At 52.5% G+C, this 15,918-nt stretch overlaps 7 protein-coding genes across 7 annotated transcripts; 4 read left to right on the top strand and 3 right to left on the bottom strand.

The window, feature by feature from the left end:
* Window positions 1-325: 325 nt before the first annotated feature.
* Z519_00605 (uncharacterized protein) lies at window positions 326-2,052 on the top strand (the record flags this gene model as incomplete). Its single annotated transcript, XM_016758362.1, has 2 exons — window positions 326-1,774; window positions 1,855-2,052. 2 exons carry the CDS (start codon window positions 326-328, stop codon window positions 2,050-2,052), a joined length of 1,647 nt encoding a protein of 548 aa, XP_016625611.1.
* Window positions 2,053-3,867: 1,815 nt separating this feature from the next.
* Z519_00604 (uncharacterized protein) lies at window positions 3,868-6,443 on the bottom strand (the record flags this gene model as incomplete). Its single annotated transcript, XM_016758361.1, has 3 exons — window positions 3,868-5,540; window positions 5,594-6,159; window positions 6,217-6,443. The coding sequence occupies 3 exons, from the start codon at window positions 6,441-6,443 to the stop codon at window positions 3,868-3,870; spliced, it is 2,466 nt and encodes an 821-aa protein (XP_016625610.1).
* A 477-nt stretch (window positions 6,444-6,920) lies between these two features.
* On the top strand, window positions 6,921-7,651 carry Z519_00603 (uncharacterized protein; the record flags this gene model as incomplete). Its single annotated transcript, XM_016758360.1, has 2 exons — window positions 6,921-7,052; window positions 7,103-7,651. 2 exons carry the CDS (start codon window positions 6,921-6,923, stop codon window positions 7,649-7,651), a joined length of 681 nt encoding a protein of 226 aa, XP_016625609.1.
* Window positions 7,652-8,001: 350 nt separating this feature from the next.
* Z519_00602 (uncharacterized protein) lies at window positions 8,002-8,863 on the top strand (the record flags this gene model as incomplete). The annotated part of the gene is made up of 2 exons (XM_016758359.1): window positions 8,002-8,251; window positions 8,313-8,863. 2 exons carry the CDS (start codon window positions 8,002-8,004, stop codon window positions 8,861-8,863), a joined length of 801 nt encoding a protein of 266 aa, XP_016625608.1.
* Window positions 8,864-8,933: 70 nt separating this feature from the next.
* On the bottom strand, window positions 8,934-9,961 carry Z519_00601 (uncharacterized protein; the record flags this gene model as incomplete). Its single annotated transcript, XM_016758358.1, has 2 exons — window positions 8,934-9,256; window positions 9,286-9,961. 2 exons carry the CDS (start codon window positions 9,959-9,961, stop codon window positions 8,934-8,936), a joined length of 999 nt encoding a protein of 332 aa, XP_016625607.1.
* A 536-nt stretch (window positions 9,962-10,497) lies between these two features.
* Z519_00600 (uncharacterized protein) lies at window positions 10,498-11,988 on the top strand (the record flags this gene model as incomplete). Its single annotated transcript, XM_016758357.1, has 1 exon — window positions 10,498-11,988. One exon carries the CDS (start codon window positions 10,498-10,500, stop codon window positions 11,986-11,988), a length of 1,491 nt encoding a protein of 496 aa, XP_016625606.1.
* An 840-nt stretch (window positions 11,989-12,828) lies between these two features.
* Window positions 12,829-14,880, bottom strand: Z519_00599 (uncharacterized protein; the record flags this gene model as incomplete). Its single annotated transcript, XM_016758356.1, has 3 exons — window positions 12,829-14,011; window positions 14,140-14,555; window positions 14,605-14,880. 3 exons carry the CDS (start codon window positions 14,878-14,880, stop codon window positions 12,829-12,831), a joined length of 1,875 nt encoding a protein of 624 aa, XP_016625605.1.
* Window positions 14,881-15,918: the final 1,038 nt, after the last annotated feature.

Below are 15,918 nucleotides of genomic sequence, written 5' to 3'. Positions count from 1 at the left end.
TCTATGATCGAACTAAGGCCTTATTCTCTGATGTCAAGGCTATCGCTCGTAAGTACTATCACGACCGCAAGGCTGAGGAAAGATCCCCACCACACGCCAAGCCACATCGAGCAAGACGAGAGTTGGCAACTGCGGAGTTCGCATGTTCCCGTGTGCCTTGCAGTCTCACTCTTACAGTTTTAGTGACTCGTAGTTGAGATTCCAAAGTCCTTCGACCGTCTCCGCTCTCTTCACGGCGTCGCTCTGGCCTCGCCCTGGCCTGACTCTATCGTGCCACACCTCGACGCAGTCTACCATCCCCGATCCCAGTTTGACAATCTGTACGATGGCCGAATCTGACCCAGTGGGCGCTCCGCTCGAAGAACAACTGGAATCCGAGTCTGATGCCGAAGAACAGCACCAGGACGAAGCTACAGAATCCACACAAGATGCCACGAGCACTACCTCGGGGAAGCCCAAAAAGAAAAAGAAGAAATCCAAGAAATCCAAACTCGTCTCTGCAATCGCCGGCAACAAGTCTTCCGAAGAACCTGCAGACCCCTCCAAGCCCGCCGCTAATTTGTCCAACGATTCGCTAAAGACTCTCCTTGACATGAACCCTTCCCTTAAAGGCGAACTGTCGGGTCTCTCTACTGAGAAAGCGAACGAGTTACTCAAGAAGATGGACGTCTCACAACTACTGAGTGGGTTATCATTAACGGGAAAGAACCAAAAGGATATGGCCTCGTACAAGTTCTGGGCGACTCAGCCAGTGCCACGCTTTGACGAGAAGGCGGAGGGAGACAAGCCAGATGGCCCGATCAAAGAAGTTATTCGGGAACAAGTTCCAAAGACTGCCGCCCCTCTCCCCGAAGGCTATGAATGGGTGGAACTGGACTTGACCAACGACGAGGAGATCAAAGAGGTCTACAAGCTTCTTTCCTTACACTATGTCGAGGATGACCATGCCATGTTTCGTTTCAATTATTCCGCCGTCTTTCTGGATTGGGCTCTGAAGTCGCCCGACTGGAAGAAGAGTTGGCATGTTGGTGTTAGGGCAAAAGGCCCAAGTCGACTTCTGGTAGCAACCATCTTCGGCATCCCGATCAAGTTGCGTATACGACAAAATGTCCTCGACGTGGTGGAAATAAATTTCATGTGCGTCCATAAGAAGCTACGATCGAGAAGACTGGCCCCGGTGCTCATCAAAGAAGTCACGCGCCGCTGTTATCTGGAGGGTATTTACCAGGCCATTTACACCGGCGGGGTTGTCTTGCCCACACCGGTAGGAAGCTGTCGGTACTTCCACAGAAGTCTCGACTGGTTGAAATTGAACGAAGTCGGCTTCTCTCCTTTACCCCCCAATATGACACAAGCCAAGATGATTGCTCGGAACCAATTACCTCCCAACACCAGCACGCCAGGGTGGCGGCAAATGGAGGAGAAAGACGTCGATGCAATCCATGATCTGTTGTCACGGTACCTCGAACGATTCGACCTTGTCCAAGTATTTTCAAGAGCTGAGATCGTGCATTGGTTCCTCAACCGCGAGAAGCCAGAGAATCGGGTCGTGTGGTCGTTCGTCGTTGAGGGCAAAGATGGCAAGATCACGGATTTCGGGAGCTTCTACTGCCTCGAAAGCACGATTATCGGTGAAATGAGCAAGAAGCACGAGAAAATTCGCGCGGCCTACCTTTATTACTACGCCACTGAGCAAGCGTTCAATCCCAAGGAGAAAGGGTTGAAGGAGAGACTGTTACAACTGGGCCAGGACCTCTTGATCGAGGCCAAGAAGGTGCGTTGTTTCCTCGCTACCATTTTTCCGACAATCTTCCTTGCCGTTCAGGATTGCTGACAATTGTGCGGGTGACCCAGGCCAAGTTCGACGTTTTCAATGCCCTGACGCTCCACGACAATCCCCTGTTTCTGGAACAGTTGAAGTTTGGCGCCGGTGATGGCCAGCTGCATCACTACTTGTACAATTGGCGGACCAAGCCGATCAATGGTGGCATCAACGAGAAGAACATGCCGGATGAGAGTAAGAGGGGCGGGATCGGGATTGTGCTTTTGTGACCGATGTGCAAACCTATGATGGGAGACCCGATTGCCGTGGGAGCAGTGTCGGACGGTCTAGGTGGCAGGAAGTTGCAAATCCCGAGCCGAAATATCTATAGCATGAAACGTTGAGCAGTGCGGCAGTGCAACGTGCGCTGATAATGCATGATGTTACGGTGCATGCCCCATTGAAAAGCACGAGAGAAGAGCTAGAATGTTTGCTTCTCGACTTCTTTTAAAAAGTGGATATTCGGTCCTTGCAAGCTGGATTTGTTCAACTTCGCTGCATGTACGATAAATTCGTTATATTCCTTTTCTGCATCTCTTTCTCCTCCACCTCTTTTCCCTCAAGGTGATTGGAGTTGCACCCATTCGGTCAGTGCCCTTGCTGATCGTTGGGTTCCCGAATAAATAGACTTGTCGCTCTATCGAGTGCCATTACGGGGTGAACTTGGTTTCCGTTGTACAGGAGATGTCGGTGCTGTCGGGCACGATAATCCGCCGGTCCTGACCATGCAATTCTTGTGCTCGACCAGAACTTGCCTTCGCTGCGCTATGAAGGTGGCCGGTAGAGGAGATATTCTAGCATGACTTCGATTTACGGGGAATTCTGGTGGTGTCTTGAAGTCATCGGGCGCCAGCTCCTCCTTCCTCCCCGCTGCGGCCACCACACCTCTTGAGAGGGGTGAGCTTGTTCTGTCCGCTCGACTTGGGAGATACCGAAGATGTGACTCGGGTCTTAGATGGCCACGTCGGGTGTTTGGCAACAGAATTGTACGCGTATCTAACAAGGGTTATTTGCCCTGCCGTTGCTTGTGCTTGGGATTTTTGTCGCAGATGATGAAGACGCGATTCTTGCGGCGGACGGCCTACTCGAAAGAGTGGGAGACGTTAGCAGAGCTCACAACAAACAGGGGCTTCGCATTTGTATGACGCAGCGATGATATGACCGAATCCAATTCCTGAGAATGTGCAAATCTAGACAAGTGTTGAGCGGGGAATTCGCACCTTGCAGCCATCACATAACTTCTTTACTGACGATCGGGTCTTCATCCCTCGAGTCTGGAATAGTGCACTCGGAGCTGGCTGGAGCTGTGCCATGCGCGAAGCAGGGGATAGGGAGCTCCGGAAGAAGGCAGTGAGAAATGTCCTCGATGCGGCATTGAACGCAGATGGCCTGAGCAATTGTGTCCGAGGGAGAAGGGGCCGGAAGAGGGAAAATCGCAACGGAAGTCGTGCGAGCATTTTTGAAAGCGTGACTTGTACAGTGTGATGGTGTTGGAGAGGGAATGAGCTTTGATGTTCAAGAAGGACAATTGGCAGATCAAGGAGGATTTGGTTGAAGACAAGAACTGCCTTGGGGCCTGTTTGGTTCGCCGTAGCTGCATGGTCATGCGCTAGCTCTATTTGGAATTTCTTCTCGCCATTATTACGATTGCGCTCTCGCACGTTTCTTTCTTCAGATAGTCTTCTCATCCATTCCGTAGCACCAGCTCAAAACTCTTCACCTGCGTAGGGGCCCGATTAGCCCGCTTCGGCCGAAAGAGGAGAAAGATGTACATAACACGCCTGGATGTCGACTCCTCGTGGTCGACACGCCGAGCTCAAGCTTCACCTGGTAGGAATGGCTGCTCGCTGCCTTGGATGCACAAGGCAATTAGTTGCTTCTGAACACAAGATCGGATCAGCCTCCGCAAGGAGCTCAAGCCATAGATGAATTGCATGTCGCTCGCAATTGTCCAAGTCCTCTACCGAGTCCGTCCGCAGCCCGAAACCAAATAGAACAAAAACCTCGCATCCCGAGCCTCTCCTGAGCCATTTGTTTCCCTTGGCCTACAAGCTAATGGTGTCCCCGAAATCCATCATCAACATCCAGCTGCCGTCGTCTTGGATGTTGTCAGGCAACCACCGCATAGGAGTCTCAATTCCCGAATTGGCAAAGTTTGGCATATGCGCGTTAGCGTAGGGTCTGTTGTTTGACCGAAGCGATTGAAGACCACCGCTGCTGCCGAACCCAAAAGTCATCGGGCTGGACATGTCAGGGGAGGACTGCGCGTTGATCGTTTGCCCATGTGCTTGAGTATATGCTGGCGTTGATTCAAGCGCAGGAAATAGGGCGTTATCACCGGCATCGCCTCGGGTTGACGTAGGCAGCAAGTCGTTTCTAAATTGTGCATTGTGCTGAAAGCCCTGGTTGGGATGTCCTGACCCGGCTCCATTTCTGAGCGAGACATTCCCTGCCTGTGGTAGGCACATGTTCGATCGCCGTCTCGAATGTGGCGAAGAGATGTGTTCAGAAGGCCCCCGCTGTCGCTGGCTGCGCACCGCCGACTCCACCTGCTTGTTCGACCATTGTCGGAGAAGTTGTACAATGACTGCAGCACACCTTGCCGCCGAGGGTGTGGCGCCCGCCTGTCGCAGGACTTCAAGTCCAAAGTTCAATCTTACACTTGCTTCCTGAGCGAGAGCGAGGCATTTCTCTCTCGAGGTTGTCCCATTTGCATCCCGACTATTAGACTCATTTTCCTTCAAATCCAAGACGTTTATCGTGCATGCCACGAACATGGTATACGTTTGGAGGTATGTAATGAACCGGAACCCAAATCGCCGAACATGCAATGTGAAGAGCGTATCGATCATTTGTGCGGCTTTGGTGCACAGTTCCTTTGCTTGAAGCGATATATTTCGGTACGGTCGACATAGAAGGATGACGATGGCGTGATATGTGAGATTGAGGAGCAAGATGTGGATTGGGGGGCAGAGAACGACTCTGCTATCCGGTGATAGGAAGAGACCCCGAGGGAGACTGGTCGACCACTGTTCGAGCCTCCCGATTGTGCTATTAAGAAACGCAAGGAGATGGTCTCGCCTGGACTGATGAGGCCGGCAGTAAAGACCATCCAGCACACCATCGATGATTGTGCATAACTCACAATATGCAGCAAAGCGTGCACTCCCAAGAGACTTCTGCTCAATGAAACTCGCCGTTGAGTCTGTCTCTTTACCGAGGACCGGAACCCACTGCTCTTCGTCCGTTTCAGCACCGTCGAGCAAGCTCTCTCTAGACGGGACATCGATCGTGTCATGGATGATAGGCGCTCTGCCCAGACAAAGGCTCATAGTCTTGTCCCAAGTAAAGCAGCTCCAGAACACCTGCTGACGCAGAGCGAGATCCTCCTCCGAAAATTGGCGCGATAGATATCCCATCTTCCTTGGTTCAATGTGGATCCCGAGATCACGCATCATCCGAAAGGCCATACCAGAGTAGAGCCATCCCTGCGAGATTCTCCCACAGGCGCATTCTCGGGCTGAAAGTATGAGCAACCCTTGGACAGTAGGAATAGAGCTGCCCTTGTCGATATCGTTTGGAAGCAAGTGCAAGGCTCGGCCAGCAAAATGATCTCCAAGATGACAAGCCTCGGGCCTGGTGGAATATCGTGCTGCTTGCGCGAGGACAGCGCTTATCAGAAAAGGGGTCACTGAAGGGCCGGAGGTGTATAAGTCTCCTGTGTCACGTCAGCGATGGCCGCCATCTACGGGGTACAGACTCGCCACTGACGCAAAAACAGCCGTTTGTTTAGCACTAGATGTAAGTGATGTGACCAACACCAGTACACATCCAAGAAATGATCCAACAGCTCGGTGGATATCTCGGACAGAAGCTGCGGCACTGCCGGTGCGTCGACAAACAGTTGGAGTTCTGGCGTGGTATAAATGGTTGAAGTTGTTGACACGCCCATGTTCAGCGTTTGCTGCTCGTCGCCCTCAGGCAACAAATCTTCTCCCTTGCCATCATCCTGGGGATCGACATGGTAATGACTTGTCTTGCCATAGAAACAAATGCGGCCATCTGCACCTATGGAGGTCTCGACAGGTGGCTCATTCTGGGGCGCGGGAGATGGAGATGATAGTGCTTCATGCTCCTGCACCTCATTGTCTTGCCTTTCGAGACCTGTCGTCCGGGACAATGGGGCCCGCGCCCGTTCTGGCTTGACATCTTCAAACGGCTCTTGAATCAGAGCGTCACGTTCTTCGACAGCGCTACTTTGACGTAGCTTTTCGAATCTTTCTTCAAATGCCTTGAGTCGTTTCTCCAGAGAGGCCGCATATGCTACCGAAGGCCCTCTTGTTGAGAGGACAGTGTCAGGAATGATGGCCTCTGCAGGACAGCCCAGGACTCACCTGTCATATTCACACGTTTCCCGAGATGCAATGCATTTATCGCACGCCGGCGTGGCTCCATTGCATCGTGCTTTCTTCCTTCTGCAATTTGAGCAGGCGAATCCGTACCTCCGCGCCTGTTGGGTTCTCTGCTTCTTCTTGGTCCGCAGACCTGCCGTGTCCAGCCTCTGCTCCACCATGTTCATAGCGAAGATACCGGAATCATTGCGGTGCAGGTCTGTGGCCATGTGGGCTTATCAAGACAATTTGTTTTCTAAAGGGTCCCTGGAAACTGTGGAGACATGGCCACACATGGCCCCAGCTCCGGTACCTGTCAATGAGGAAAATGGCACCGAGTGGCACCTGGTAACATCTGGTCGGTCTGAAGAAATGGACTGATCTAATTACTCGGGGCTCGGTCAGCTCGGTGGAGTTTAGGGGCTTCAGCCTCGTGACGCGGGTGTCATCAGTAAGCGGGGAAATGCGGGGTTTCTCCCTCTCAATCGCGTTCGCTTACAGTCGATCAAGGCCGGCATCCCTCCGATGTGAAGGCGAGACCCCTGTCGGCCCTTGCCAGTTGTGCCTGCAAGAGAGCCTGTCACATGTTCTCGTTTTACATACGTTCACTATCCATCGTCGACATGTTTTAGCCTCTAAATATGACCAGTCCTTGCCGGTCACGTTAAGCCCTCTGATGGGAAGGATCAAAGGAATTTCTACGCAACATGTCCGACCTGGAATTGCAGCTCGAGAAACTTCGCAACGCGTATGACAATCCCGAATACCAGGGAGGCCTCAATACAGCATTGAGAAAAGCATTGAGATTATTCGCCACGGCTGCCAGGTTGGACTTTGTCGTAAGTTGCGAGAATTGCAATCTCTACGGCGTGTTGACTGGATATTGCAGCAAGACAATGCAGGCAACATACACATATGGAAACATGGCCGGGACCCCGATCTGGCAAACATCGCAATAGCGTTTCAGTTGGACCAAAAAGGGTCGAAGGCTTCATGTGAGAGTGCATTTCGCCTCTTTCACCAGCTGCAGAGGGAGAATTTACTGTGCGGCCTCACGCTGCTGGGCTGGACTTCTGCGGGAGGCGATTATCTCGGACGCGATCCGTGGGAAACAGGCGGTTCCACACCGAGTAAATGGCCATCGAAGCTCGAACTTGAGCAGTTTTCAATGTTTGCAGATGTTTCAAAGTTTCAGCTGTCGGCAATCTTCGAAGTAGCCGAGACGCATGGGCTGCCGTTAGAGGCGGAAGGAGCACCTATACTCCTCGAACACGTCAACAAGGTGGCAACGTCGGCCATATCAAGCAGGCCAGCCGTACGGAATCAAACACGAGCGCCAGAGGTACGCATAAAGGGCCAAAGTGCGGAAACGATAGGGTTTGAGGCCATCAAGACTCATAGCGCATATGTTGGGGCTCTGTTTGACAATTTCGACTAGCGCTGCAAAATCTGTACTTCTCACCGCAAGGCTGGGCGAGATATCGTCATTTTGACAAGAGAGGGAGAAGCCTGACTTTTCTTTGGTTCACGTTTGTGTCAGGAGTCGTTCTGAGGGGTTCTCATCATCGATGCGCGGCGTTTGTATGGCGGAGAAGCGCGGAGAAGAGAGGGATCTTCGGGGTGGAGCGTGCGAATATGATTTAATGCGGCCAAATGCGGCATCAAATCCGCTCACGGGAACTCTATGCAATCATTCAAGCATTCAAAAACCGCTGCCCATAAAGCCAACGAACATATACGGTGACAGTCTTCCTACTTTGCTCTCATGGAACACGAGTTACCAGCATAATGGCGTCCAAGCTGTCTGCCCACGGCTACATCTCTTTGAACGACAGCAAGCTATTCTATGAGACTGAAGGAAACACCGACGGGCCAGCAATCTTGTTTATTCATGGGTTGGGCGGCACGACGAATGCTTTCCAGCCTCTAATCCCAGAGCTCCAGGGATACAAGATTGTACGCTTTGATTGGTCTGGCCATGGCCGGAGTTCTACGCCGGCGACTACCAGCATCGACTCTTATGTGGGAGATTGTCTCGGTATGTGGGAGAGCTTGTGTACATCGGCGTCAAGGTTCTGTGACTGACCCATTGTTCTCAGCCGTGATGGATGAGTTGAAGTTAAAGAATGTCAATGTCGTCGGACATTCATTAGGCGGGCTAATCGCTTTACATCTCGCCGCAAAGGCCTCTGATCAAGTCAAAAGTCTGGTCTTGTTCGGCCCGGTCAGTCCACCTCCTGAAGCTGGTCAGCAAGCACTGGGAGGCCGTGCAAAAACTGTTCGAGAGAAGGGCATGGTAGGAATCGCCGACACCGTGGTGGGGAACGCTTTTGCTTCCGAGTCGTACCAGTCAAAGAGAGCTGAAGTAGCATTAGCCCGCGAAATGTTGACGAGGCAAGATCCTGAAGGGTATGCACTGGCTTGCGAGGCACTGGCCAAGAGCCAAGCTGCTTCTTGGGACCGCATCAAGGCTTCAGTTGTGGTTGTGTCCGGGAACGAAGATAAAGTCTCTACGGTTGCAGCTGGTGAGACGACGACCAAGAATCTCGGGTCCAATGCGAAGCAAACAGTCCTCGAAAAGGTGGGACACTGGCACATGCTTGAAGCCACTCAGAAGTCGATCGAGATCATCAAGAGTACATTCTCATAGAGATACGGATAAAGTACTTAATAACGCTGGATATAAGCAATTTTCTATGACACCCAGCCGACTCTTCATTCTACTTCCCATTGACACCATTGGCATGGTTCCCTTGCAACGAGAAATCTTCTCCCTTGAACGGTTTCAAACCGGCAGTTACCCGCATCCCAGCAGCACAAGCACTCCAATCCAATGACTCTCCTCCGAGTGCTTTTGCCGTGGTCAAATGATTCCAGGCTTGATCGATAATCGGCGTTGGCGTTGACGTCTCGGCTCCCAGGCGACGAATGTATGAAGCATCTTTCATGCCTCCGGGCAGGGTAAAGCCTGTCTTGCCGCTGAACGCGCCATCCCGGATCTTTTTGCCATAGTTGACCCAGGCTGCTGCAGGAAACCATTGTTCTGGGACAGCAAGTCAGTATTGTTCCAACGCAAATCGAAACAAAGGTGAAACTTGCGGATAAATTCGTAAAAGACGTCGGTGTCGAAGCCAGTCTTTTCGGCCAAGGTGAAGCTTTCAGATAGCAATTCAATCGTGCCCAGAATACAGTTGTTCCCCAGAATCTTCAGCAGAGCACCCTTGGAAGTCTCTTCACCGCAATCTATCACACCTTTTCCGAGGGTAGGGACAATGTACGACTTCACCGCCTTCCGCGACTCCTCCTTGCCGGAGAGTACGATCAACAGCCCTGCACTCTTGGCGGCGGCAGGCGGACCGAATACTGGGCAAGACATGAATGAGGCACCAGCTTCTCGGGCTTCCTTCTCCAGCATCGTCGAGGTGGTAGGGAACAGAGTTGAGTGGTCGACCAGGATCAACCCGTGTTTACGAGCCTGGAGGATCTCCCGATATACTGAAAGGGCAACGTCGTCGTTGGCGAGGCAAGTATGGATGATATAGCATTTCCGGACCAAGTCCGGGATGGAGTCTGCGACATCGCAGTAGCTGTTCGCTGCGACAGCCTCGCTTTTGCCTCGCGTCCGATTCCATATTTGCACTTTAGGGAGGCCTTTGGACTCGGCGTACGAGGCCAGGTTGTGGCTCATCATGGAACCCATGTTTCCAAGCCCAATGAACCCGAAAGCCATCTTGTTGTTTGCCGCCATGGTGTAGAACGGTTGAGGTACACGTCGGCAAGGCTGGCTGGACAAAGGTATCAATGCACTTTGGAGTCAACAGCGTCGTTGTTCTATGAAAGACAACCAAGTCACTCTCCAAAAAAAGTTATAAAGGGCCTTATCGCCAAGAGTCCATCTTGATATCTTCTGCGATGAGGACAAAAAGGCTATGCCTGGGCAGACCGGCATCTCGCCGTTTCCAGGTCTCCAACTGACCACCGCGACTCCGCAACAACACAACAAAACACACTCTCTGCCATGTCTCGACGGCGTCCTCCCGCGATGTCCTGTGGCATTTTGGAGCGGAGTCTCCGCAAGTCTATGCAGGTGCAGCATGGGGTCCCGTAAGGAGCCATTCCACATACCATACAAATCGTTGGAAGATCCCTCGTTTGAGATGGATGTTGCTTGACCAAAAGCCCCTTCCGCCGACTGTCCAAACATAGGGTTGTATCTTTGTTGAATATTTCGTGGTCGTCTCTCTACAAGCCTGCGTTGAGAGCGATACGCATCCCAGCTTCAAGATGGGCTCGATCGGTAATACCCAGGCCAATGGCATAGGCGATCTCCTCGCAGATTTACCTCCGTACAAGCCCACCCCAGCCGACATCACCATCGACAACCACAAGGCCGGGGACAAGGGCAAGATTTTTTTCAAGAATGTCAACATTTTTGATTCAACAGGGGCAGACATGTACGCGGGGGACGTGCTGATCGAAGGCGAACGGATCAAAGCGGTCGGCAAGGTCAATTTTATCCCTGACGACGACACACTTGTAATCGACGGCAGCGGCAAAAAAACGCTCATGTCAGGTCTCTGCGACTCACATACGCATCTGAGCTGGAATAACTCGCCTACACTGGACGGACTGACAAGTCTGCCACTGGAAGAGCACGTCTTGCACACGGCCGAATCCGCAAAGACCTACATCGACTGTGGCTATACCATGTGCTTCGGCGCTGCTTCGGCACAAGAACGTCTGGATATCGTCATCAAGCAAGCGATCAAATCCGGTATGATTCCCGGTCCTCGGACGCTGGCAAACTCTCAGGAGATCACCACCACCGGCGGAGCAATCATCCCTAGCATAAGTCACTATGCTGACGGAGAGGATGCGATGCGGAAGACGGTCCGACATTTCATAGAACTGGGAGCTGATAACATCAAGCTGAGCATGACTGGCGATTATGTACACCCTACTATGGGCGCCACGGAGACATACTTCACGTTGAAGGAGACGAGAGCCGCGGTGGAGGAAGCCCACAACCGAGGGAAGCGAGTGTGCGCTCATGCACGTTCCGCCGCATCTGTGAAGCTCTGCTGCCAGACAGGTGTGGACGTGGTCTACCATGCCTCGTTTGCGGATGAAGAAGGGTTGAACATGCTCGAGGCTCTGAAAGACCGTGTCTTTGTTGCCCCAGCAATCAACTTCCCCTACAACACCTGCTCAGGGGACGCCGTGCCCTACGGCATGACGCCCGAAATGGCCAAGAAGAAAGGTCTCGTTGACGAAGTGGACAAGGCATGCAAAGCCATGCGTGAGCTCCACAGACGCGGCGTCCGCGTCCTCCCAGGTGGCGACTACGGTTTCGCGTGGGCGCCTCACGGCACGTACGCGCGAGATCTGGTCCACTTCGTCAACCTCTTCGGCTACACGCCCAAGGAAAGCCTGATCGCGGCCACCGCCCTGGGCGGCGAGATTATGGGCCACCCGGGAGAGCTTGGGAAGGTCCAGCCGGGTTACTACGCGGACGTGATCCTCGTGGACGGCAACCCGCTCGAGGACATGGAGATCTTCCAGGACACGTCGAAATTGCATGCCATCGTCATCAACGGCCACGTGCACAAGAACGTGGCCGTGCTCGGAGCCGACGGCCAGAGTCTGACCGCCGACGGACTGGCGAACAAGAGGACCATCTACACGAACTTGCCATTGGTGCCAGAGAAGGAGCAGCAGAAGATGCTGGAGGACGCCAAGCAGAATGGTATTGGGGTTGAGCCGCACGCAGTTTGAACCCGACAATAATCTGTGCGTGTATGTGATAAATGCATCTTTTGTCGTCTTTGAGACCCTCGATTGCACAAAAGAAAAAGGACCGAAAAAAAGAAAATTCATGCATACCATCTCTACCCTCCATTTTTTCTCCTCCCACAAGTCAGTAGATTTCGCTTGATCTTTCCGTTGTAAGAGTGCGTGACACGTGTTGGAAACCCCTTTTGCCATCCTCAGCTTCGCCAAGGAGTTAGTTTACGTGGAGTCATGGATGTACTGAGTACATATTATATATTACGTAGACGCGGATAGACGCTGCACTCGCCCCAAAAGCATCGGTTTAGCATGCCATATCTCGCGAGACCAGTGCATAAGAGACGAATGGGTCAGCAGGGCTAGGGGAGTCGCACGATCCCTTGATCCCCGGGGGGGGGGTTTGTATTGGATATGGCAGTGGCTGGAACACAGAACGACCGTACAAAAAGAGAGGGGGAGGGAAAAAAGGCGCTGATCGAAGTGTAAAGGAAGCCCCGCCCTTCGCTTCGCGTCGTAGGATTCAACGAGTTCAAGTATCAAGTGCAAACATGCGATCCTGGAGGGCTATCTCGCTAGTAGCTACCTCTCTACCTCTGTTTCCCATCATTAAGCCGTTCGTAACATTCATATACATTCTCCTGCCTTTCGGTGGTGACGCACCCTGAACCCACAAGCATCGCCCCTAACAAGGCGCAGCATGCATGGCCATTAATTAAAGATTCTCCACCTTTTCGGACTTCTATAGCATGTGCGTGTCCATGATCTCATTTTCTCGGAATCGAAAGCAAACATTTGCTGAAGCCTAGAGTAGAGGCTAAGCTCGCTCTACAGCAGGAGCATTAATGCCAAGCAAATAGCTAACCCGAGCGTTGTCGATCGCAGGTCGATATCTGTGGATGAGATTCTGAGGGCGGCTGCTGCTCCGGTGAAAGTGGAAGATGAACCAGTCGATGAACCAGTCGTTGTGCCTGAAGCGCCTGAGGAGCCGGAGGTCGTCGAGGAAAGAATCGACCCAGACGAGACTTGCGCGCCCGGAGTAACTGTCATCGTCGTGGTATAAGAGCTCGTGGTCGGCGAGGTGGGCAGAACGAGAACGGCGCCAGCGGCCTTCAAATCAATGCCGAACAGCGTGGTCGTCCTATTATCACTCACGGGCATGATAATGGTTATTTGTGACCACGCGGGTCCGGAAACCGTGCTATGTGACCATGTCGTTGTCAGGACTGTTTCTGTCGTTTCATACGGATGAGCTGACATCGATGAAATTGGCGGTGTGGAAGCGGTAGTCGACGACACCGGCACAACCGACGTCGGCTGGGTATTGGGCGATGGCGGAGGCAGAAAGCTCTTTGGAGTCACGGTTGTCGATAGTGTCCCGGTCACCACGCTGTAGCTTGATCCTACGGCATTGGTCGAGGTCGCTGTAACAGAGGTGCTCACGACAATCGTAGAGAATTGGTCGCAGTACTCGAGGAATTGTTGGAACTGTGGTGCAATCTGCACAAAGCTGGCACTGTTGTCGGACTTGTGGTAATCAATACACTGCTCGCATTGGTCTAGAGATACCTCAAACGCCGAGCCGGGGACACAGAGTGCCGACGTCTTCCCATTCGCCTGGGCTTCCAATAGACAGTTATTGCACCAAGGATAACAAGCCCCTGGGACGCTGGTCTGCGCTTGTCTTGCTGCAACAGTGGGACTTGGGGGAAGTAGAATTGTAGTGGTAAGAGTGATGACCTCGTTCACGATAAAGATCTCGTAGGTTAGCCCGAAGTCGGTCGGGTTAATGTTGAAGTAACCGTTGATCGCGTTGATATGCAGTGCGGGATCTGTTGCAGGAGTGACATTTCCATATATGTCCTGGTCCCACGTAGGCAGCGGTGAAGGCAACGCGTTCGCGGGGATGCATTCATTCGGACTACAGTAAAAGTTCCGGTCCGGAATACCAGCCTCGAAATTGCAATTCTCCTGAAGAGGTTTACATAGCCAGCCCGGAGGACATCCCCATCTGGAGAGAGTATTGTTAGCAAAGCTGAACATGGACAGGAGACATGAGCGGCAGGGGCCGTCAATAAACACAGGACAAGGCCATGACGGTATGGCCGCGATAGAATTGGAGCCTGGAGTCAAACTTACGTCCAGTCGGTAGGGTATGGTCCGAGGGCGGTGTAGGTCGGGTTGACTATTCGAGTTGGACATACTGTAATGCTTGTAGCCTGGGAAGTTACTGAGTACAACGAGATAATCTCAGTTGCCGTCACTGTGGTTGGAGTAGTCGAGACAGTGGTTGATGTTTCCGTCAAGGTGGCAGTGGTGGGAGTGATGGAGACCGTGATCGATGTTTCCGTCAGCGTGTCAGTGGTAGGGCTGATTGATACAGTGGTTAATGTCTCCGTCAGCGTATCAGTAGTCGGGCTGATCGATACGGTGATTGATGTCTCCGTCAATGTGGCAGTGGTAGGGCTAATCGACACAGTTACTGATGTTTCTGTCAACGTCGCAGTAGATGGCGAAATCGAGACCGTTGTGGATGTTTCCGTCACTATCTCGGTCTGCGAATGTAAGCGTTTCCAAGCCAAACTTCATTTGAAGGGGACCAACCGTAGTCAATATGGTTGTTGAGATAACAGTCTGAAATATCGTGATTGGTAGAGTGGTTGTGTCATGGTAAGAAGCGGTGGTTGTGGAAGTGAGCGACACATATTCAGTTTCAGTCACACTGATGAAAACCGTCGGCGCCGGCAGACAGATGTCCGACCAGGTCTCTCCTCGCGGTACGGGAGCTGGCGGAGTCTGGACGGTGACAGTAATCGGCTGAGCGAAAGCAGTGCTGATTGCGAATGACAGACAGGCCAGGAGGCCGAGAGATGGATGCATCTTGACAGCGTTTCTTCTCAAGCCTAGACAACTACTTCCTCCTCAGAGTCACAACGCGCTCATGATGCGACCAACCAGAGCACGAAGCTGAAAACGAATGATTTTGAACAAAAGGACGGGTTTAAAGTTAACGAAAGTAGATGGAGGATAATGAGGACATCAAAAGCTGCCAAAATCGGGGTCAACTAAAATGCGCGAGGGATATAGAAGTCGCTTCGAGAAGACTTGCCGTCATCATTGCAGAGCATTTGGGACAATGATAATGCCCTGGCATCGTCCAAGCTTGCCTGATGGGATGGCTGGGATGACACGCCACATGGCATCAGGCTTTTCCTGAGATGTACGGTTGGGCGTTGGAAGAGCACCAGCGAATGCACGTTGGTGACGTTCCTGGCTTCGCACGGGAATTGCCTTGCCAGATGCAGATGGTGACATGCCAATCAATGATCGAATGTGCCTTTTTCGAAGGACGCTCGCATTCGGGGGCTTTGCCCTGTATTCTCTAGCTTGTGGAAGTGGGAAGGAAGTCTGGCTGGGATGGAAGGTCGATCATGGAGAAGGGAGCAGAACGGACGATTGACGTTGAGGCTGGAGGACGGTTTCCGCCAGGTCAGTGGAGCCTCATCCCAGCCAAGCACTAGCCAAGCACTAGCCTTACCCACTGCCCAGGTTCCCGCCGGCCCCACTACTTCCGCTATCCCTCTTCCGGTCTGAACAGTCTCCAAAACCGGTTTCATGTTGGCCACGGCATAAGCGCACGGCATGGGCTGATCTAGCCTCGACCTTTGTCTCTACCAAGGCGGCATTGACAACTTACAGGTCGTGCTATCTTCGCTTGGCTGCAAATCGTGACAGGTTTTTCTGTTCTTCAACCGACCAACCTTCCAGGGATCGAGGGGTTCAATGGTCTCCATTCCCTGTTCCGGGCGGGATTGTTCCTGATCCTCGTTCTTGTCTCTCCTACCGTGCCAGGGTCTGATCTCCATGTCTGATATCAGAGGCGCAGTTCAGGCGAGTACAGTTCTATGATTCATTGGC

Source organism: Cladophialophora bantiana (genome assembly GCF_000835475.1).
Source record: "Cladophialophora bantiana CBS 173.52 unplaced genomic scaffold supercont1.1, whole genome shotgun sequence".
Lineage (NCBI taxonomy): Eukaryota > Fungi > Ascomycota > Eurotiomycetes > Chaetothyriales > Herpotrichiellaceae > Cladophialophora > Cladophialophora bantiana.
The sequence above is the reverse complement of the archived record's forward strand: the minus strand, read 5'-3'. Positions and strand labels throughout refer to the sequence as shown.